The 25552-nt window shown below is 36.5% G+C and overlaps 1 protein-coding gene across 1 annotated transcript; it reads right to left on the bottom strand.

The window, feature by feature from the left end:
- Positions 1 to 6669: 6669 nt before the first annotated feature.
- LOC112801249 (2-hydroxyisoflavanone dehydratase) lies at positions 6670 to 8042 on the bottom strand. Its single transcript, XM_025843882.3, has one exon. It carries the CDS (start codon positions 7793 to 7795, stop codon positions 6836 to 6838), a length of 960 nt encoding a protein of 319 aa, XP_025699667.1. The 5' UTR covers positions 7796 to 8042; the 3' UTR covers positions 6670 to 6835.
- Between the last annotated feature and the right edge of the window lie 17510 nt (positions 8043 to 25552).

Raw genomic sequence — 25552 nt, 5'->3', positions numbered from 1 at the left:
ATATAAAACTAATATAGCAGAATTCCATTTGATGAATTTTTTTTCCTTCTGTACAAAAGGGAAAAGATCCAGCTTAAAAAAACATATACTGAAAATTTAAAGTGTCTCATCTTCGACTTGCACAAGGCACACCTTAAGTCAAGTAAATTTAAGTAAAATGTTGATCAGAACATCGATTCAACTAGAAAAATTCATGCCGATGAACGATAATTTGACCAAAATGTTCCGATCATTCTAACTGCTGAGGTTCATTTTTAAACCTAATCAAACCTCATTTTTTTCCATCATAACCTGATCAGACCCAGAAAAAATATTATTCCATCATAACTTTTAAACCATCATAAAAATTATAAGAATAAAAAAAAGACAATATAGTCGATGCAATTAGCCAATTGTGATCACTTGTTGTAAACTGTTTTTTCTCGACCTCAATTACATCTATAGTTCAAATCTATCTAAAAATTCAGGTGCTAACTAATCTCAAATATTTTGGCCAAAATGAATCATATGTATTTAGCTAATGTTTGTAACAATTAAAGACATATAACAAATAATAAATCATTAAAATAAATGAACAGCCATGTAAATCTATCTAGCTCTAAGCATAACTAAACATGATATTAAACCGTAAATCATCAAAAAAAGGAGAAATAATAATTTCTAGCAAAAATCTCCCATTAACATTCATTTTCATGTACTAAGTGATTATTCAACAAGACAACAATAAATTCAAAGTTCAATCACTAATAAATTTAATTTAGTAATAATTTTTAGTAATAAAAATATTTAGTTAAGTAATTGTTTGAGTAAGCCAGCAATAAATTTAAGGTTCACTGATGATAATCAATAAAAAATTCATCTTAGTGATAATTTTAAGCAATAAAAAAACTAGCACAACAAATTATTCAAGGTTTAGTGGTGATAATTAGAAATAAATTCATGTCAATGATGATTTTAAGAAACAAAAAAATCTAATTCAATGATATTTTCAGCAACAAATTAAAATTAAAGTGCGGTGATTTAAATTTCAGCTACCTTCAAATTTTAAATTTAACTTTAATTAGTTTATTTAAACAATACTCCCCAATTTTAGTGTTGGCTACTGCTCTATAATTCAATCATAGCTTAAACTTCTAATCCATCTAGTCTTTACTACAATTTAAAGCAAGCTAATCACAATTCACAAATTAAACTAAGTGAAACAGATAGATCTATCATTTAAAATCTGGTTAATAATTAGCTAATTAATTAATTAGCATTTTGGCATTTAAACAACTTTCTGATGTGAAGGAATTAGAGTTAATATTCAAAATGGTCCCTGAAATTTGGAAACAGACTCAATTTGACCCCTAAAATTTTAATTGACTCAATTTAAACCCCTAATTTTGAATAAGTGACTCACGTTAGACCTTCCGTTAATCTCCATTAAAGACACGCTTACTTGGAACGCTAAATGACACGTGAGCCTGATACCCAGCCTTGTTAAACGACGTCGTTTTCTCCTTGGCGCGTAATCTCTCTTCAGACGACATCGTTTAAAGCCATTTTGAGGTTAAAATTCAACAACACTATATTACCCAATGATCAAACTACTCAAAATAGGAAAAGTCTTCTTCTTCTTCTTCATTCTCTCACATGCACCATACTGTGGAAGATCAAGTCACTGCTAGTGTAGGTCGCCAGCAAAACTCGTCGCACGTGTTCCCGTTTGCTAGCACAAGGAAGAAGAAGCTGTGCACCACTGTTTCTCCAAAAAAGGTTAGTAACGCAAGCATTTTATGTTTGGGTTCAATATTATGTTTTGTGTCTTCTCTTGGTTGGGATTTACAAGCCATTGATTTGTGCTCTATTTGATTCTCAAATGGATTGGGTGCATTGTGAAAGAAGATAGTTTGAGTCATTGATATCCTCTTCTGTTAGGTTTTTTTTTAAGACTAGTTATAATTAATGTTAACTACGTTACAGAGAAGAAAGCACATCCAAGTTAATGAAGTCTACCACTTCTTTATGTACCAGTTTCTCTTTATAGATGATTTCAATAGCTGAGCTTTTACTATGATTAGTATTAACTGTGTTTTTTTGACAAATTACTTAGTTAATTTTTCAGTAATGATATTTTTTTCTAAAAGTATAAAATGAGAAATTCATGAATGAGTAAATAGATTATACTTGTCAATGTGATAATGCGTAGCTGTTAATTATAGATAACAAAAAGTGTGTAACTGTTGTTACAGAGATAACTTTTGTATATGATTTTTTATATTTTCTATTCTGAAAAAAGATTGCTTGGCATATTAATGTAGAGTCATCTGATGCATGATATAAAAGGCGTTGGATGTTGAAGTTAAGTTCTTAATTGTTTGAATTATATTTGTAGATAGGTGATTTGATAACTACTGTCTATCATTACGGAGGCAGTTTTGTTACTAAGAATGATGGCAGTGTAGTTTACGAAACGAACAATACGAATGAATTAACTGGACTAGATGAAGATAGATTGGATGTATTTTTACTTAGGGATTACTACAAGGATCTTGGTTATGCTAACATTATTGAATATTGGTGGCATATTCCTAGGAGACCTTTAAAGAGTGGAATGAGAGCACTTTTACATGACAAGGAATTAATAGAGATGTGCTATCTTGCATGAATGAACCAAGAAAGAGTCCACGTATATTTTGAGCATGGAGTTTTCCAACCTCATGATGATGAAGTACATGAGTTTTCCAATTATAATACTACTAGAGGAGGTTCGAATGTTTGCAATGAGGTCAATTGCCAAAAACAAAGTGAAATTGTCTCACCATATTGGCAAGCTACCCCCAATCCAACAAAGTCGGCTGCAGAAGATCAGGAAAGACTCGCAAAAGTGGACACCTATATGGTGTGGAGATGATGGCTACCAAAGGTTTGAAATTCACGGCTGGCATACTAACATGACAGTTAATTTAAGCAAAAGCATCTGCACTTGTAGATTCTGGCAGATAACAGGTCCAACATGATATCTTAATTAACATTTTTGATGTATTGCATTTAAGAGTTTTAGATTATGACTAATAAAAATTTGTATTTGTAGGCATGCCGTGTGTCCATGTATGTGCAGCAATTTCAGGGATAAATAAAAATTTCGAAGACTTTTGTCATCATTGACTGACTATGGAAACGTATAGGAATACATACATGCATGCATTCCTTAAATCCAATACCGGGTGAGGAGCTGTGGGAAAAATCTGAATACAACAAACCTCAACCACCTAAAACTAGGAGAAGACCAGAAATTTTAAGAAGAAAAGGAGAAAGGACGCTGATGAGGAGCCTTCGAACAGTAAGAAGTTTAAAACTGCAACAAAGTTAAAGAAAGTACAAAGAATTTATTTGTACCTACTGTGGTGTTAAAAGACACACTAAAAGAAGTTGTGCTAATAGAAAAGCTGATGATATTGCCTGTGCTCTTGCTGCAGCAGCAACAACTGTTGTAGCTAAATCCAAATCTCAAGATGAAGCTAATGCAAATGCACCCAATAATGCTGCGGCAACTATTGGCATACAAACTGTGGATGCTCCATAGGATTCAGAGATTGACATCACCCAATCCGCTGTTTCACAGCCAAAAATTATAGAGCAGATCCCATTATATAACACATTAATTCATTACGTTTATGAAAATATCATGTTTTATTCATCATCTATTAAATATTTTCAATTACATGTAGGTGCCTCCACCTCCACCTTCACTCAAAGTTTACAGAATTTATGAAATTTGTCCCCACTTCGGGCTTCAAAGCACTAAGAAAGAAATAGAGATTAAATTATATTGTCTTTTGTGGATGACTTGATAAATGTAATTCAAAGTTGTGTGTTTTGAGGTTATTTTGTGGCCGTTTTGTGGCTGAAATTTGTGTCAGTGGTTGTTTATGTCTTTTGTCATGTCTTGTATAGGACTTTGTTTTGGAATCTTTTAAATAGCCTTTTTATTTTGTGTCTGTCATGATGATACTCTAGACATCACTCTTGGTTTATCATGTGTTACAATAGTCATTGTCATGACTATGGTTGACCTATGAAATCATATTCAAGGTTTATTATTATAACTTATTTTGTAATTTAGAGATTTGGTATATATATGACAAGTTAGTTCATTACTGTTATTTGCAGATTTGTAATCAGTCTCTTGTTTATTCTTACCATTTTACTTTTACAGGTTTAGTTATAACTTTTAATTTACATAATCATACATATTTGTAATATCCTCACTGAATTTGTAGGTTTAGTCACAACTTACAATTTACAAAATAGATTTGTATTGTAAAAAACATAATTGTAGTGACATTAATTCAATTTCATTCATCACTTTTTTACACTCAAGGCATAGCCAATAAATACAACTACAAACAAAACAAGAGAAAAACTCAAAATACTATTCCATACTTTTAAAATCCTAATTTCAGCTTCTAATTCTATTACACTAATTCTCCAACCCACGTTCATCTTCCAATGCTCAACGCTATTTTTTATTTTCATGTCTATCAGTCATGTCTTCTTCCTCCTTGCCATTTGCCCACACAAAAAGTCTACACCATTTATTCCCAGAGGTCTGTCACAAGAACCATAAAATAAATTATGCATGTATTACAAAAAGAAGATGTAAATTCAAGAAGAAAGTAATTCATGAACTTACATTATAGTTTGGACATCCAAAAAATTGTCTCTCTGGATTTGCTTCTGTTCCAGACCAACAAAAAAGGGGACGTATTTCACAACCACACCAGTGTGGAACCTTTCCAAATCTAGCTCGATTTGGATTCCTTCCCAAACTTCCATGTAAATAAGACTTGTTGCAGCTTGAACCTTGACTGGTGCTCCTCATCATCTTCTCCAACACCCAAATAACAACGATATCAATTTGGAAACTTGGCGCTTATTAGGGTTTTATATTCATTAAAAAGGGGGTTATATTGAGTATAAAATTTTTTTTCCATGTCAGCAAAATTTTATCAGGTCACATGTTAGGCTCATGTGTCACTTAATGTTCCAGGTAAGCGTACCATTAATGGAGATTAACGGAAGGACTCACATGAATCACTTATTAAAAATTGAGAGTTTAAATTGAGTCAATTAAAATTTTAAGGATCAAATTGAGTCTGTCTCCAAATTTCAGAGATCATTTTGAGTATTAACTCGAAGGAATTATGAAATGCGAATAATAAAAACTCTTCCAATACATCTCTTTTAAAATAAATTGTCAATCAAGTTTGTTAAACTTTTTCATTCCTTTCCTTTCTCTTATCAATCAAAGTTGTTAACACCTTAACACCCTCTTAAAGCAATGGGAATAGCTCACCGCATGACGTGCAAGAGCCTGCAAATTTCAAATTTAAACTTAATCAACGATGGAAAAAGTCCCAAAGAAATGATGGAGGAATGCATGACCAATTGACCACGATCTTTCAAAGTATATGTTAATATTGATATCTATGGTTAAAAATATGCAGAAGCTAAAAAGGGTTACTAAAGGATATGATCATCACACACACAACACACAAATATAACTCCACATTATCAATCATAACAAGACTTGCAAGAGTTAATAGTGAAACAGTAGATAACCATTTTGAAATTGTCAATGAAAATATGCATATCTCTATTTGGTTCCAATAATCAATCTTGAGACTGGCTACTTTTGTCGCCGGCGATGACGAGTTCAAAAAAAGCGTACGAGCGCGACTAAGTGTGAGACCGTGACGATTGACGACACAGAAGCGACGAGGATCTTGAATGCGAGACTGGAGACAAGAGAGGGAGAGAGCTCGAGAGCCAGTGAACAAAGAGATGAGGAGTTTAAACTTCAATGAGAAAGAAAGAGGAAAGAGACGCTTACTGTTAGGTTTTTTTTCTTTTTCGGATCAAATTGAGAGATCAGTGAGAGATTGGGTTTGGGTTTGAGTTTGGGTTAGGGCAAGGGGCTAAGGATTATGGTGTTTTTTTCTATAAACCTAATTGTATTTTTAAATATTTAAAAATTTAAATGTTTGCAAAACAAAAAGTTAGGAATATATTTATCTTTTTTCTCAAAAAATTTAAGCATAATTCGGTTTAGATTATGTAAATCGATCGGATCGAATTGAGTTTAATAATTATAATGTGAACAATTGAATTTATTGTTGTTGCTATAATGAATCAATTTTTTCTTATTTATTAAAAAATAATTATTAACTAATTTAATAAAAACATCAAATAATAATGTGACACGTGTAAATGTCTTAAAAAAAATGTCTTTATCAAAGTGATCTTGAACATATATGTGGCTTAATCATGGTAGTTTATCAATAATTAGAAGTAAAGCCTCAGCCCCTAATGACCTCACTGTTTTGTGGAGGGGACAAAAATGGTTCAATGGATTGGGCAGCTGTGAATGTGAGAATATTCTTTCTTTCAAGATAAGATTCGGCCGACGGATCGGATAACTCCAATGAGTGGACACTCCTCACTCCTCAGGCTTCCTAATGGTCAAAATTGCTATTACCTCATTGATAAAAACTGGTTCAAAATTGGAAAATTCATCATATTTTAATTTGTTGATCTGATGCAGACTCCTGTTTTAACAATTGTTCCAACCAGCTAATCATCGATCTCTGTCTGTAACTAATATGAATAATGGTACGTAGATAGTAAATTAATATGATGAGAAATTCTTTAGTGGACCAAATAGTACAACATCATGATCATATGGATAATAATGAAAGCAAAGGGAAAATGCAAACAAAAATTAAAGAAGCGGAATGGACATACTCATACAAATACAAATACAAATACAAACAAGGGTAGGCTATTGTGATCAATGTAAAATAAAAGAAGCCATGCGATCTGTGATTTTCTTGGCTTTCTCAGTTTCAGGATGGAAGATGTGATAAACATGGTCCTCGCCTGCCTCTTCAAAGAGCTCGGATTTACCTTTCCACCCACTCTTGTTGAGACCCTCAAAGAACCAAATCCCTCTGTCCCTTATGGAATCATTGCCAGCGAGACACACTAGTATCTTAGAACACCCAAGGCTAGCCAAGCTGGGAGCCCCAGGAGCAAAGGGATTCACCATAGGGTTGTTGATTCCACCTGGCGCATTCGGGTAAACAAAATCCCAAACAATATAACCCAAACTCTTTTCATGCTCGCTCACAGACTCAGATCCAATTGCCTCTGAACTGTAGAAGTAAGGGTGCACATAAATAGCGCCTAGAAGATTCACATTGCCACCCTCTTCTAGAGCTTCAGAACCAGCTCGCATGGCCACGTTATGCACGATGTTGCCACCAGCACTGTCGCCGCCTATGAAGATTCTGGAGAAGTCACCGTAATCGATCAACCATGGCTCGGTAGTGTTATTGGAGGAGTGAGAAGCGACCCATTGAAGAGCGGCGAAGCAATCATCGTAAGCGGCGGGGAGATAGTGCTCCGGGGCGAGTCTGTACTCGACGGAAACAACTATCACGGGGAGTCGAGAGACGAAGGTGTTGAAGTAGTTGTGGTAGAGTTCAGAGAAGGCGGATTCGAAGAAGAAGCCACCGCCATGGAAGTAGACCAAGATTGGGAGTTTGTGGGTTTGAGGAAGGGGTTTTGGAAGGTAGAGACGTGCAGAGATGGATGGATTTTGTGAGATGATTATGTCTTTGGATGAGACATGAGGAGTTCCATCAAGAGAGGGTGCCGCGTATGGGGTTTGTCGTGGCCGATCTACTGTTCCGTCTTTGTACAGAGTGATGTATGTTGGGATCTCCTTCTCAATCTCCTTCGAAGCCATGAATGAACTGAATTCAGTTACTTGGTCACTCTGATCTCTGATTTATTAGTTAGGTTGCTGAACTATCTAGATATCAAGCTGCCATTATTGACTTTGGAATTTGGACACCACTTTATATATCATTCTTACCTAACAAAACAAGGCTACTATAATAAGCCCAATTTTCCGAATATAATTATTAAATCCGCTTTGATCGGATTAATTTATATAATATAAATTAAATTATATTTAATTTTTTTTATAAGAAAATAAATATATGTTTGATTTTTATTTAAAAAAAACCAAAAAACTCATGATTTGTTGGATTATATAAATCGGTCGGTTCGTCGAATCTAATAATAATTAGGTTTATTATTATTGTTATAAAAAAATCAGTTTTATTTTAATTTGTTAAAAAATTTAAAAATAACCAATTCATTAATACATCCACTAATAATATAAAACATAAATGTCTTTACAAAAAAAATTTTTACGTATTTTTATGGAAGCATCTTCCATTAATTAATATAAGTTAATTTAGTGATTAGTTTATTAATTTATTTAAATAAATATTAAAAATTTAAATTTTATTTTGTATATATAATAATTTATTAATTAATAAATTATAATTTAAATAATATCATTTTTTATATTTATTTAAAAATTATAAATTTAAGTTTTATTTTTAACTTTAAAAAATATAATAAATTATTAACTTTTAAATAGAATTCTGATTAACAATAAATTAATTTTTGATTAATGAAAACAAAGGATAATGTTAGAGAAAAAAAATTTAGGACAACAAATCAAATCAATCAAAGAGAATAAGGGTGGGACCAAACTACTACTACTCCGCATCTCATTTTAAGCAATATATACATATATATATATATATATATATATATATATATATATATATATATATATATATATATATATATGTTGGCAAATATATTTATTTTTATTACTGGGCTAATGGGTTACAAAGAAACAAATACAATGAATCAAGCCCAGTATCTAAGAAATAAATATATTCTTTTCAAACCTTGAGGAATCCTCCTGTCGAAAAAAAGTTTCAGATATAAAGTAGGTTTTTGCAGCAGAACCTTGATGTATATTCGGAAGTAATTAAAAAAAATTTATTGGCTTTGGAGAATATATAGGCCCTTCATTCATAAGGCAATGGAGGACCCAATTCCTTCTGCTAGGATTGCTGCCTCGCTAGTTTTAAATGAAGCACACTTGTGGCTGAGCCATGTGATATAGTAACAAAAGTATTGGTCTCAAACTAAAGTTATATAGGTTTGAATTCTACAGAATTAGTGTGCGAGTATGTTTGTACATTTTGGCTGTGTTTGTTTAGTGTGTGTCTGGTTAATACATAGACATGGTGAAACATATTTTATGTTTAGTTTGTGAGATACAAAAATAGAAGAGACACGTTTACCTACAAATATACATAATATACATATTTTTAGTGTCTCACTAAAATGATGAGACAGGAAATTGAAACCATGGACACGAATCTGAAAATTTTTTTAGACCATTTTATCGTCATCGATATTTTGAAATTTCAAAATTTTCTTTCTCTTTTTACAAATTCTAATCAATTCTGAGCTCTTGTCTTATGTTTTCTGAAGCTTCGTGTGTTCTTTATTGTGGGTATGTGTTGATTGATTTTGTGAAGCTTTTTATTATTCTAAGATAATCTCCTTCTCTTTTTCACAAACTTTAACTAATTCTAATCTCTTCTCCTCTATTTCTGACTTTCTGCAACTTTGTGTCTTTTTCACTTGTGTGTGCTGCCGTTTTTCTGAAGTTTTTTTTTTATTCTATCACAATCTTTCGCCTTCATGTGTGCTAGAAAACTCAACTCAAGGTTTGAAATAATTATAATCTTTTTGTTTGTTTTTATATTGTATTTGTATGTTACTGTATTGGATATCATTTTTTTTCTTTTGAGCACATATGTGTTAGGTACTCTTTTGTTCTCCCTGTTCTGGGTATGCAAACTTATAGTCTTAAATATCTAAAATGATTATATTTGTAATGGGATTTGGTTGGAGTATTATGATTAAGGTTCGTTGGAGTATTATGTTGGGTTATCTTGTTTTCTCTATTTTGGTCAATAAAATAGATTATAAGTGATAGTAACAAATAGAAAGAGAATGTAAGAGTATTATGTTTCAATTTGAATCAGTTTGATGATAAAAAATTATGATTTTGAGTCCATTTGAGAGCATTTTGTACTTGTTCCCAATTCTAAACTTGCTGTGATAATGGAGGTTTGTGTATCTTCACTTGATGACTGTGTAATTCTATGTGTGGTACTCTCAAAAATTCTTGGACATCAATTTTCGGATATAAAAAGATTATTCATATCATGGAAAAATATCAACACTAGACTCATCTAAATACCACATTTTGAACTTTCATGGATGATAAGTATAAAATCTTATGCACTATCATCATTATTTGCTTTCTTTAATATTTCATCAATTTAGAAATCAAACCTTTTTATTAAACTATTAGTATGTTTTTAATTTGAATTTTATTTCTAATTTTTGTATATACCAGTCTACGAAAAATTAAAACGTGAACTAAATTAAGAGTTCTCCGTTTGTAACACCCTACCATATAGAGTCTTATGCTTAAGTCATAATTTAGAGATGGCAAGGTATTACGACCTCTAAAATAAAAATTTAGTACGAATAGTATTGTGAAAAATGATTATAACTAGGAGCCTTTTTAAGAAAAATGGGTAAACAAAAACTGTAACTCGAAAAGCGCAACACTCTGATCGATAACGTAGTGAAAAAGAATAAACTAACGTGGGATTATATATATACAAAAGAGTGCCAAAAACAGAAATTTCAAAACTCAAAATCTGGTTGCGAAGATAACCGGTCCGAACATAGCAACATATATATACAAGTAAATAAAATAAGGAAACCCCAAGGAAAATCCAAAGGGACACAAAACTGAGAACTTATTCTCCAAAATCTCCTATAAGAGGAGTCATCACAGTCTGTATTATTCAATGGAGATAAAGTATCTAAGGGAAATCATAAAAAATAAAATAGAGTCCCGAAAACAAAGGATCTTCGCTAATCCAGAAATCTCCAGTATGCTTCAGCGAGAAGCCTCACGTCCTGCATCTGAAAACCACAAAATTCGCATGGGTGAGAACCAGAGGTTCCCAGTATGGTAACAGCTTCCACATATATAATATATAATAATAGAGGAAAGCCAAAGGCAATCCTAGGACTTCCTCCAAATAAAATCAAGCTTATAAACAAGCTAAACCATAAAAGGGCATCTGACTAAAGATTCTTCAGTCTAACTAATAATTTTCTTTCCAATTCCTTCAAACCTCCCAACCACCAGCAGGAGTATAATATAGCAAACACAGTTATATCAGACAAGAGATATACAAATAGGAACAAATAAGGCAGTTAGAAAAATAGCAAGTAATATACAGTCAAATAGGCAATCTCAAACAGTTCACATAGTATGCATATGATGAATGCATATCCCTAATGGCTGATGATATCATCTGTCGGTTACAGAGCCAACCCGAAAACTCCTGGTAGCTAACCATTGGACTGTCCCTCTGTCGTGTCTCCCCAACTCGAGTTATACTCAATATAAACTTGATCATAATCATGATCCATATCCATCACCCTCACTGGTAAATATTTATGGGGTGAGCTCATCCGGGGCTTTCACAGTGCCCGGCCACCCTGACGACATACGGTCAAAAGAGCTTCCAGTCTCAACCTGGAGCACGTGGTGGCTAGCCACTGCTTTCTCCCAGGGAAACTCTCATCTCCGATACTGGAAGTGCAAACATTCACAATTCATTCAATAGCATATATGCATTTATACTTAGCCATAATCATGGTTCCGCCGTAACACGGCAATAATCCAGCAATCCGGCCCACGGTTAAATCCATAACCATCCAATTCATTAACAGTTACGGCACTTCGGCCCATGGTATCACAAGCACTTCCACTGCCATCCTTCGCCTCTCACATAATCATCTTTGATCCTCATTGATCATTCATTTTTTCCTTGCTTCACTCGCAAGTTACCACATCCCTTAGCTCCTTTTCTTATTGCTAGGCATATCATAATAATTTAAGACACAAGTGGTGAGATCGGAGGCTTAGAAGTGTGAAATTTGGCTTTTAAAACTCAAAAATTAACTTTTGGATGAAAACAGGGCCATGCGTACGCGCACTCCACACGCACGTGTGGATGGCCACAAAGCTCATCGGCGCGCAAGCGTCATACACGCGGACGCGTGGGTTGAAAATTAGCCAAACGACGCGTACGCGTCAGCCACGCGCACGCGCGGGTACATTTGTGCCCCAGACACAAAACTGGCACAACTTTGGCACAACTCTCGGGAAAATGGCTGGCCATTAGGTGCATCACATTGACGCCCACGCGCACGCCACGCGCACGCGTGGATGGTGCCTTTTCAAAAAACGGCGCGTACGTGCCAAGTGCGTCTACGCGCGGAGGATCATTCTGTTAAAAATTTTCTAAGTTAAAAGCTGCAGAATTTACAGATTCAACCCCCAATCTTCCGACGGACATAACTTTCTCATTTTAAATCGTTTTTCGCCCGTTCATCCAACGGCATGGACATCCCGAATCCAATTTCATTTCTAAACAAGTTTGGTACAAAACAGGGATCCGTAGTCCAGGTTATGTCCCGTCAAATTATGCCCATAAAACCATATTTTTATACAAAACCACAAGGTGCCATTTTCAAAACAAGTCATTTTCAACTCTTTTCAAAATCAACCAAAACATGCCAATTTCAACCCTTTTTGAAATCAATCAAAATGTACCAAAATCAACATCAAGCCTCCTCAACTCACACATCAACACTTCACGACAAGTCACAAAACATCATCCCACCATTTTAACACTTCTCAATCATATGGCCAAGATACAAACGCAGAAACAAATCATACATACTTTCTCATCCCAATTTTTAATAATACCATTTCTAATTAACTATCATTACACACACTCAATATCATACTCACCACCAACATAGTGTCACCCACCAGTCAACCTCAGTTACTCATCAAACATATATCACAACATGCATAATTCTCATACATCATACCATCAAGGCATCAATAATCATCATCACGTATATGACCACATCATATATCTCAACCATTCAACAACATCAACAATTCAATGCCTATCTTAGGGCCTCTAGCCTAAGTATTTCCTACCACATTACATATTAGATACGAGAAACCGAGACCATACTTTAGCCGATTTTCCCAAGCTCAACCGGAGCACTTCCAAACCACTTGTCCACAAGCCCTCAAGGTCTCGACACCTCCAAGCACAGAGTTTTACCACCAAAAATCTCTTTTCAAACTTTCCAAGGTCTCAATCAAGCCCCAAAATTCACATACGCACAACCTAAGCCACAATCATCATACCCAAACACAACATCTCAATACCCAATCATCATAGAACAACAAATTACACTAGAGTTGAGAATCTTACCACACCCAAGGTCCAAGGAGGCAAGATTAATCTTCTCCTTCAAGAGAGTTGGGTCCTATAACATCAAAGAGCCCAAAATCTCAATATTTTTGCTCATAAAACTCGAAAACAAGGCTGGAAATTCGAAGAAAAAAACGTGGCTTACCTCAAGATTGATTGTATGGGTTTTGTAGAGCTCTCCGCGGTGAACGCATGGCCATAAACGATGCGGCAATCGGAGCTCTAGATCAAAAGTTATGGTGGTTTGAAGATCAAATGAGAGAAAGAACTTGAGAGAGTGTTCTTCCCTCCATGGCCTCCATTTCAGCGTGAAAGAGAGTGTTGTGAGGAGAGAGAGTACAGAAAACTAGGGTTTTGGTTTAGTTTAGTTGGGCCAAGGGCCCACTTTGGGTCCGGTTGGCCCGGTTTGGCCCGTTCGGTCCAATCTTGGTCTAATTTCTATAAAATTGGTATCGAAATTCTCGTCTCAATCTCCTCTATCATATTAAGCCATAAAAATCACATTTTTGGCTTTCTAGAATAAATTCTCATTTATGGGTTAATTAGCCGTTAATTAATTGGGTCTTACATTCTACCCACCTAATTGGGAATTTTGCCCACAAAATTCAAATTCAATTACCTGAGAATAAGTGCGGATAATCCGTTCGCATCTCCAACTCAAGTTTCCAAGTGTGTTCCTCAACACCGCCTCGACTCCATGCCACTTTGACTAATGAAACCTCTTTTCCACGCAATTGTTTGATACTAGTATCATCAATTCTGACTGGTGCCACTGGAAACGTCAAATCTTCTTTTAACTGAACCGATTCAGGTTCTAACAAATGGCTAGCATAAGGAGTGTACTTTTGAAGCTGTGACACATGAAACACGTCGTGCAGGTTCGAAAGATGCAGTGGTAGAGGCATCCGATACGCCACCGGTCCAATCCTCTCCAAGATCTGAAATGGATCAATGTATCTAGGATTCAACTTCTTTGCCTTAATCGCCCTACCTACTCCTGTAGTTGGAGTAACCTTAAGGAAAACACGATCTCCTTTCTCAAATTCCAAGGGCTTCCGCCTCTGATCGGCGTAACTCTTTTGACGACTCTGCACCGTAAGCATCCTATCTCAGATTTTCTTGACTTGTTTAGTGGTCTCAGCTACCATCTCCGGCCCCAACAAGCCTTTCTCTCCAGCTTCATACCAACATAGCGGAGATTGACATTTCCTCCCATACAAGGCCTCATACGGAGCCATTCCGATGCTCGCATGGTAACTATTATTGTATGAAAACTCCACTAACGGCATATATCGATCCCAACTCGCCGATTGGTCCAAAATACAAGCTCTCAACATATCCTCTAGTGTTTGGATCGTCCTCTCGGATTGGCCGTTTGTTTGAGGATGGTAAGCTATACTCAAGCTTAATCGGGTTCCAAAAACTTTCTGAAATGCACCCCAGAACCTTGAAGTAAAACGAGGATCTCTATCAGAGATTATAGTAGCAGGTACACCATGAAGTCTCACAATTTTCTTTATGTATAACCGTGCTAGCTCCTCAAGGGTGTAAGTCATCCGAATGGGTAAAAAGTGAGCTGACTTCGTCAGTCGGTCCACAATCACCCAGATAGCATCAAAACCAGCCCTAGTCCTTGACAATCCCGACACAAAGTCCATTACAATACTTTCCCATTTCCATTGCGGAACCTCCAAAGGTTGTAACATCCAAGAAGGTCTTTGATGTTCAATCTTTACCTTTTGACAAGTTAAGCACTTTGAAACATATTCTGCCACATCATTCTTTATACCCGGCCACCAAAACATTGCCTTTAGACCATGGTACATCTTAGTACTTCCCGGGTGAATGGAGAATCCGCTTTTGTGTGCCTCCTTTAAGATATCTTGCCTCAAAGTGCCCACATCCGGCACAATGATCCGACCCTTGAATCTCCATAGCCCATCTTTTTCTTCCGACACTCTCCACTGTTTTCCTTGCCCAATATCCGGTAATGCCTTCCATAACACTTCATCATTTTCATGGGCCTTTAGGAGTTCGGACTTAAAGTCACTTGAGATTTCTAATCAGCTCAAACACAGAGTTCCAGATACTTCTCGAGCACCATTTTTCAGACTCTCGAATCCCTTGAGCAACTTCTCCTCTTGAAGCATCATCCAAGCCGCATATAACGACTTCCAACTTAACGCATCCGCCACTACATTCGCCTTTTCCGGATGGTAATTCAACTCAAGGTCGTAGTCCTTCAATAATTCCATCTACCTCTTCTGCCTCATATTAAGCTCTTTCTGATCAAAGAGATATTTCAAGCTCTTGTGATCGGAGAAGACTTGGAACTTAACCCCATAGAGATAATGCCTCCACACCTTCAAGGCAAACACAACCGCAGCGAGTTCCAAATCGTGTGTAGGGTAACTAACTTCATGAGGTCTCAACTGTCGCGAGGCATACGCACCACATTATGATGCTGCATCAGCACACACCCTAGACCCTTTAATGAGGCATCACAGTACACCGCAAATGGTTCGTTCGGCTCAGGTAACACCAACACAGGTGCAGTGGTCAACTTTTTCTTCAATGCCTGAAAGCTCTCCTCCTACTCGGGAGTCCAAACAAATGGAGTGTCTTTGCGGGTTAACTTTGTCAACGGCAAAGCTAATTGTGAAAAGCCTTTCATGAACATTCGGTAATAGCCAGCTAAGCCCAGAAAAATCCTTATCTCCGTTACAGTGGTTGGTTGCTTCCAATCCATCACAGCCTCCACCTTAGCTGGATCTACGGCTATTCCCTTCTTACTCACCACATGACCCAAAAACTTCACCTCACTCTTCCAAAACTCACACTTAGACAGTTTCGCATAAAGTTTCTTCTCCTTTAGAATCTGTAACATGGTCCTCAAGTGTTCCGCATGCTCTTCTTCAGTTTTGGAATAAATTAGTATGTCGTCAATAAAGACAACAACAAATTTATCCAGAAATGGACGGAAAACTCTATTCATGTAATCCATGAATACCGCAGGAGCATTCGTCAACCTAAAAAACATTACACTATACTCATAATGACCATAACGAGTCCTGAAAGCGGTCTTAGGGATATCCTCACCTCTCACCCTTATCTGGTGATAACCGGATTGCAAATCGATCTTGGAAAAAATCCCAACTCCTTGTAACTGATCTATGAGATCATCAATTCTCGGCAATGGGTACTTATTCTTTATTGTAACCTTGTTCAGCTGGCTATAATCCACACAGAGCCGCATACTCCCATCTTTCTTATTTACCAGTAACACTGGAGCACCCTACGGGGAAACACTCGGTCGGATAAAGTTCTTACCCAACAAATCCTCTAACTGAGACTTTAGCTCGGCCATCTCTAACGGTGACATCCTATAAGGAGCACTTGAGATTGGTCCCTCCCCAGGAACCAATTCAATAGCAAACTCGACCTCTCAGTTAGGTGGAAATTCATCAATGTCATCGGAAAATACCTTCGGAAACTCACACACTATCGGAATTTGTTCCAACCTTTGATCATCACCCGAAACACCCGCGGTTTAACAACAGGATACCCTGATATTTGGTTCTAGAACAGTTCACCATCATCGAATTCAAGTAATAATTATTCACCACGACCGGCCCTTCAGTATCTTCCGGCATAAAGTACACCGACTTGTAGAACAATCAAGCAGGACATGGTTCTCAGATAACCAGTCCAATCCCAAGATAAGATCAAGACCAATCATCGGCAAGCAGATTAAATTATGGACAAAATCACGCTGCTTGAACCTAAACGAAACTTTTGGGCATCCTAGCCTAGTTACCATGGCTTCATGGGTAGCATTATACAATTTTAGGTCATAACCTAATGTTACAACCTTCAATCCTAACTCATGGGCTTTCTCAAATGCAATGAATGAATGCGATGCTCCCGAATCAAATAAAGCATTTAAAGTTTGACCAGCTGTTTCACAGTTACCTCGGATAAGTGCCTCAGATCCCTTAGCACCTACAGCTGAAGTGGTGAACACCCGACCAGTCTGTTGTGCTTTCCCAGCACCTTGTTTTTGCTTCTCCGAACAATTTGCGACTTTATGCCCCACATTTCCACAATTGTAGCACAAACCCCATCCGGCCTTGCATGGTGCTCCCGGATGGTGACTTCCACACCTAGTACAAGCTTGATCATTCTGAGGCTGCTTCCCAAACCTTTTCCCTTGGGAGTTGTTGTTATTGTGCCTCCTAAAAGAACCTCCCCTCTTGAAAGGTGGACCTCTAAGTGTAAAGCTCTTCCCTCGGTTATGTGGGAATGATCCTTTGTGACTCCATCTCTCAGCAGCTGCCTTCTTCATGCACTCTTCAGCAACTCTACTTTTGTTCACTAAATCGGAGAAAGTTCTGATCTTCATTGGTCCCACTGAGCTAAAAATATCACTCCAGAGTCCTCCTTCATACTTAACGCACTTTCACTCCTCATAGTCTCCCGGAGTCCCCTGACACATACAGGAGAACCTGAACAACTCCTCAAACTTGTCAGTATACTCAGATACGGACATAGTACCCTGCTTCAGTTGCAGTAACTCAAGCTCCTTAGCCGTCTTAGAAGAAGTCGAAAAGTACTTCTTATAGAACTCCTCTCGAAAGACATCCCAGGTGATATAGTCATCACCCTGCTGCAGGAGACGTCGGATTCCTTGCCACCAATGCAATGCTTCATCAGTGAGCAAATAGGTAGCAAACTCAACACGCTGTCCTTCAGGCACCACCTACGCTTGTAGTGCTCGTTCCATAGCTTGAAACCATGTATCGGCTTCAGTCGGGCTAGTAGTTCCCTTGAACTTAGGTGGATTAACCTTCAAGAAGTTTGCCAATGTCATCGGGCCCTGAACTCCACCTCCGTCATTACCATGGTTGTTCAGCTCTTGACCAAGAGCCTCAGCAGTGGCTTGCATAGCAGCAGCCATGTTCTCCAACGCAGTCATAAAGTTCACCGGGTCATTAGGGTTAATCTCCGGCGCACGAGCATTCGTATGACCTCTCCCATGGCCTCTAGCACATCCACGAGGCGCCATCTGGTTCCTATACACACCAAACAATCGATATTAAGTTGATCAGTCTCAATATCAGAAGTCTAGTACTTCAAAGTCCCAAATACATGCTCATGAACGTTTATGCCAGTTATATCAAGTAGATATACTAATGGCACATAACATACATACAGAAAATGCACAGAAGCATAGTCAGTCCGTCTCTCGGGCTCTACAGGAACGAACTGCTTTGATACCATAATGTAACACCCTACCATACAGAGTCTTATGCTTAAGTCATAATTCAGAGATGGCAAGGTATTACAACCTCTAAAATAAAAATTTAGTACGAATAGTATTGTGAAAAATGATTATAACTAGGAGCCTTTTTAAGAAAAAGGGGTAAACAAAAATTGTAACTCGAAAAGTGTAACATTCCGATCAATAACGTAGCGAACAAGAATAAACTAACGTGGGATTATATATATACAAAAGAGTGCCAAAAATAGGAATATCAAAACTCAAAATCCGGTTGCGAAGATAACCGGTCTGAGCATAGCAACATATATATACAAGTAAATAAAATAAGGAAACCCCAAGGAAAACCCAAAGGGACACAAAACTAAGAACCTATTCTCCAAAATCTCCTATAAGAGGAGTCATCACAATTTGTATTATTCAATGGAGATAAAATATCTAAGGGAAATCATAAAAAACAAAACAGAGTCTCGAGAACAAAGGATCTTCGCTAATCCAGAAATCTCCAGCATGCTTCAGGGAGAAGCCTCACGTCCTGCATCTGAAAACCACAAAATCCGCATGGGTGAGAACCAGAGGTTCCCAGTATGGTAACAGCTTCCACATATGTAATATATAATAATTGAGGGAAGCCGAAGGCAATCCTAGGACTTCCTCCAAATAAAATCAAGCTTATAAACAAGCTAAACTATAAAAGGGCATCTGACTAAAGATTCTTCAGTCTAACTAATACTTCCCTTTCCAATTCCTTCAAACTTCCCAACCACCAGCAGGAGTATAATATAGCAAACACATTTATATCAGACAACAGATATACAAATAGGAATAAATAAGGCAGTTAGACAAATAGCAAGTAATATGCAGTCAAATAGGCAATCTCAAACAGTTCACATAGTATGCATATGATGAATGCCTGTCCCTAATGGCTGATGATATCATCTGTCGGTTATAGAGCCAACCCGAAAAGTCCTGGTAGCTAACCATTGGATTGTCCCTCTGTCGTGTCTCCCCAACTCGAGTTATACTCAATATAAACTTGATCATAATCATGATCCATATCCATCACCCTCACTGGTAAATATTTTTGGGGGTGAGCTCATCTGGGGATTTCACAGTGCCTAGCCACCCTGACGACATACGGTCAAAAGAGCTTTGAGTCTCAACCTGGAGCACGTGGTGGCTAGCTACTGCTTTCTCCCAGGGAAACTCTCATCTCCGATAGTGGAAGTGCAAACATTCACAATTCATTCAACAACGTATATGCATTTATACTTAGCCATAATCATGGCTCCGCCGTAACACAGCAATAATCCAGCCATTCGGCCCACGGTTAAATCCATAACCAGCCAATTCATTAACAATTACGGCCCTTCGGCCCATGGCATAACAAGCACTTCCACCGCCATCCTCCGCCTCTCACATAATCATCTTTGATCCTCATTGATCATTCATTTTCCCTTTGCTTCACTCGCAAGTTACCACATCCCTTAGCTCATTTTCTTATTGCTAGGCATATCATAATGATTTAAGACACAAGTGGTGAGATCGGAGGCTTAGAAGTGTGAAATTTGGCTTTTAAAACTCAAAAATCAACTTTAGGATGAAAACAGGACCACGCGTACGCGCATTCCACGCGCACGCGTGGATGGCCACAAAGCTCATCGGCGCGCAAGCGTCATACACGCGGACGTGTGGGTTGAAAATTAGCCAAACGACATGTACGCGTCAGCTACGCGCACGTGTGGGTACATTTGTGCCTTAGGCACAAAACTGGCACAACTTTGGCACAACTCTCGGGAAAATGGCTGGGCATTAGGTGCATCACACCGACGCGCACGCGTGGATGGTGCCTTTTCGAAAAACGGCGCCTACGCACCAAGTGCGCCTACGCGCGGAGGATCATTCTGCTAAAAATTTTCTAAGTTAAAAACTACAGAATTTACAGATTTAACCCCCTAATCTTCCGACGGACATAACTTTCTCATTTTAAATCGTTTTCCGCCCGTTCTTCCAACAGCATGAACATCCCGGATCCAATTTCATTTCTAAACAAGTTTGGTACAAAATGGAGATCTGTAGTCCAAGTTATTTCCTATCAAAGTATGCCCAAAAAACCATGTTTTTATACAAAACCACAAAGTGCCATTTTCAAAACAAGCCATTTTCAACTCTTTTCAAAATCAACTAAAACATGCCAATTTCAACTCTTTTTGAAATCAATCAAAATGTACCAAAATCAACATCAAGCCTCCTCAACTCACACATCAACACTTCACCACAAGTCACAAAATATCATCCAACCATTTTAACACTTCCCAATCATATGGCCAAGATACAAACGCATAAACATATCATACATACTTTCTCATCCCAATTTTTAATAATACCATTTCCAATTAACCATCATTACACACACTCAATATCATACTCACCACCAACATGGTGTCACCCACCATTCAACCTCAATTACTCATCAAACATATATCACAACATGCATAATTCTCATACATCATACCATCAAGGCATCAATAATCATCATCACGTATATGACCACATCATATATCTCAACCATTCAACAACATCAACAATTTAATGCCTATCTTAGGGTCTCTAGCCTAAGTATTTCCTACCACATTACATATTATATACGAGAAACCGAGACCACACCTTAGCCGATTTTCCCAAGCTCAACCGGAGCACTTCCAAACCACTTGTCCACAAACCCTCTAGGTCTCAACACCTCCAAGCATAGATTTTTACCACCAAAAATCTCTTTTCAAACTTTCCAAGGTCTCAATCAAGCCCCAAAATTCACATACGCACAACCTAAGCCACAATCATCATACCCACACACAACATCTCAATACCCAAACATCATAGAATAACAAATTACACTAGGATTAAGAATCTTACCACACCCAAGGTCCAAGGAGTCAAGATTAATCTTCTCCTTCAAGAGAGTTGGGTCCTATAACATCAAAGAGCCCAAAATCTCAACATTTTTGCTTATAAAACTCGAAAATAGGGCTGGAAATTCGAAGAGCAAAATATTGCTTACCTCAAGATTGATTGTATGGGTTTTGTAGAGCTCTCCACGGTGAATGCGTAGCCGCAAATGGTGCGGCAATCGGAGTTCTAGATCAAAAGTTATGGTAGTTTGAAGATCAAATGAGAGAAAGAACTTGAGAGAGTGTTCTTCCCTCCATGGCCTCCATTTCAGCGTGAAAGAGAGTGTTGTAAGGAGAGAGAGTGCTGAAAACTAGGGTTTTGGTTTAATTTAGTTGGGCCAAGGGCCCACTTTGGGTCCGGTTGGCCCGATTTGGCCCGTTCGGTCCAATCTTGGTCCGATTTCTATAAAATTGGTACCGAAATTCTCGTCTCAATCTCCTCTATCATATTAAGCCATAAAAATTACATTTTTGTCTTTCTAGAATAAATTCTCATTTATGAGTTAATTAGCCGTTAATTAACTAGGTCTTACACCGTTTATGTATCAAAAACTATTCGCTTGATAATATGAGTATGTGATTATGGTATGAGTGTTTTCTCTGCTTAAAGTTTAATTGAAATGATAAAGAAAAGCTTATTTTTTAGTGTTGTCATACTGTATATTAGAATTTATTTTATTTTTATGCATTTACTTTTTATTGTTTGTTAGGAAGTGATGATGGATCTTTCTAAATAAATTAAGCTATGTGTTGGATATTACTAGATCATGAGAATGTAATTTGACACATTGATGTTGTTTGTTTAGTTACTTTATATATGTATATTAGGAATAGAAGGTGGGGTCATTCTTCAATTGGGCGAAGAGTGAACATATTGCCATTAAGGCGAAATGCATTAGATAACATCATTGGGGCGGGTTGAGATAGAAATTGCATATGGGAGTTAAGAATGAATTTGAATGCATTTGCAAATTTGTGTGAATTACTACAAGTTCAAGGTGGGTTAGACGAAGATGGTCATGTTGGCATAGGCGAGCAAGTAGCAACTTTCTTGATCATATTAGCTCATCATACCAAAAATCGCAGCGTGCAGGTTAGGTTTTATAGGTCTGGTGAAACTATTAGTAGGTATTTTCATAAGGTATTAGGTTCAATTTTGCGTGTCCAAAGTGTGTTATTTGCAAAAGCAGACCCTGTACCAGAGGATTGTATAGATCCCAGATGGAAATGGTTTAAGGTAAGGTGTTGCATAAAGTTAAAATTTTTATTGGTCAAGTTTTACTTGTATGTAATAACTATTTTGTTTTGTCCTTTTGATATGGTTGTCTAGGAGCATTAGATGGCACTTGCATAGATGTCACAGTCCCTAAGGGGGATAAATTTAGGTATCAAACAAGAAAATCTAGAATATCCACCAATGTCTTAGGAGTTTGCAATCGGAACATGAATTTTGTCTATGTCCTTAGTGGTTGGCAAGAATCAGCTTCTGATTCAAGGGTACTTAGAGATGCAATTACTCGACGTAATGGCTTGAAAATACCTGTTGGTATGTTTAAATTAATCTTTTGATAAGTGCATTAGCTATCTATTAAAGAATTACAATATACCCCTTATATTTTTTTCATCCTTCCATTTTAGGGTCTTATTATTTAGTGGATGCTGGCTATATCAATGGTAGAGAATTTTTATCTCCTTATAGAAATGTCCAATATCATGTGAATGAGTGGGTTATTATCTACAGGGGTTTAAGTAATTGTTATATTATTAAAGTGCAATAGCTATATTTGCACCTAATCTATGCATGAACTAATTTTTAATTGTAAGCTGTAATTCTATGTGTTTGGTTTATGAGCTGACTTTTTACGTTTATGCACCTAAGTAATCTATCCTTAAAGTTATTTAGTTTTGCATATTTACAATCAAATTCTGCATTTTTTATTGATTTACATAATTATTATCCTAAACTCTAATAGTGTGCATTTTTACAATTATGAAAGACAAAAAAAATTATATAAGCCTTAGGGCTCATGCATGTTAATTGTAATAGCTTTGCCTTTAAATTCTACACTATATGATATTTGGGCAAACTAATATAAATTTAATGTGGAGTACACCAAAATAATATCAAACAAAATACTTTTCATTGAATTTTCTATACAAAGGATTTCATTACAGGTAAATGACTCAACAAATAATTGTATATTAAGAAAACCTATACCAATATAACTGTTATGCTATTAGTTGTCATGCTCCATTGTATAAATACATTGCCAACTAAGATAATAATAATAGAAATACAAGGAAAAAAGATCTATGTCATCCCAAGAACCATCAACAACTATTAGCACTTTGTTCTCACAACTTGTAGCTTTATTTTTGCTTCTTCCAAGTTTGCTCCTTATTGTTTGCTTCTTTCTAGCCTGCATCAAATGTATATCATACAGTATTAAGCAGAGGTCAACTCTAATTACTCAACTAAAATTTGATTCTTTTTCTATATGTAAATTGGATAATATATTTAAAATATGAGAACTCAGTTGGAGTACTAGAATTCAATTGGAGTATTAGAATTTAATTCTTTGATATAATAACATAAGAAACTCAATTGGAATTTAAAAAGATTTTGTATGCTAAAATAAAATTTATTTTACTACTACATTCACAAATGAAAAAAGTAAAATAATAAATTAAATAAAATACTAAAGAAAGAGGGGGATCATAACGCCCATATGATTTTCAACTAAAAAGATACAAAATTTGAAGTGTCAAAGCAATACCCATTTGAAAAAACACTGGGATCAAGAGCTTAAAGCCTTCAAATATTATCCAATTTACATATATGTTTAGCAATCTAACACAATTAACACTCATTCAGTGTCACCAATTCTTGATTTTTTAGCATAACCAAAAAAATTAAGCAACTTTCCTTAACTGATTCTCAATTAAACCTTGGAAGAGCAAAAAATTAATGGGAAGAAGAACATTATACCTGGCCTCCACGAAAATTGAACGCATACACAGTGAAGAAGAGGAATTCGCGACAAACAAAACAAGGGACAGAGCCACACGAGGAAACAAGCACTGGATACAAAGATGGAGTAGAGGGTTTAGGGTAGATGTGGCCAGCCTGCAAGGTGAAGACATCCACCTTTCACAACCAGAAGCTCATCACCATTCTCTCTAAGGTGGTCGATGGCCATCCACAAAGGAGGAGAGCAACTAAGGAGAAGAAAGTTTTTTGGGGATAGGGATAACTGACGAAGAAATTCTGAAGAAAAGGGGTTTTTATTTCATTTTTTTTACTTTTAATATTAATCATTTTTTAATTTAATTTATGAGGACAAAATAGTCATTTTTAGTTATGTAGTGTTCTTGTGTTTTGCAACCAAATATAGTATTAGACACTACACTTGTGTCATGTCTATTATTTCCAAACACTATACAAAAACACAAATATTTTATGTATATGTCTCAACTATCTATGTATTAATGTCTATCGGCTTCGTTTGGTTATTGTCTTCAGAACATATAGACACAGACACAACTATACCAAAAGACATAAACACAGATAGACATAAATTTTTTAACATGTTTGGCATCAGTGTATAAGACACAATAATTTAATTAAAATGTCCATTTTATCCTTTTAGTTCTCTACCATCATCTTCTGCCAACATTAATGCTGCCGCCACCATAGCTTTCTACCACCACCACTGCCACCTACAATTTTTTAACTTCATTGTGAAATCCTATCTTCAACTTTCATTTATTCATCAGTTCAGCAATTCAATTTTCTCATTAAAAAAAACTGAAACAGGTTGAAATAAATAAAAAAATGAAGATGAGAAGACATATCTCAAGAATGATCGCCTACTATTTTGGGCTTTCTTGATTTTTTTCGCCTTTCTTGATGAAATTGATTCAAGTAATAGTGGAGACGAACAGATCTGAGCAACACCTGATGAATGTATACGAATAAATCTGACTGAAGGTGATGACACATGGTG

The sequence above is a fragment of the Arachis hypogaea genome, chromosome 5, assembly GCF_003086295.3.
Source record: "Arachis hypogaea cultivar Tifrunner chromosome 5, arahy.Tifrunner.gnm2.J5K5, whole genome shotgun sequence".
NCBI classification, from domain to species: Eukaryota; Viridiplantae; Streptophyta; class Magnoliopsida; order Fabales; family Fabaceae; genus Arachis; species Arachis hypogaea.
The sequence above is the reverse complement of the archived record's forward strand: the minus strand, read 5'-3'. Positions and strand labels throughout refer to the sequence as shown.

What these genes read in the sequence shown, in the direction of transcription:
- LOC112801249 (XM_025843882.3), bottom strand. Translation starts at nt 7,795, where the DNA reads ATGGCTTCGAAGGAGATTGAGAAGGAGATCCCAACATACATCACTCTG.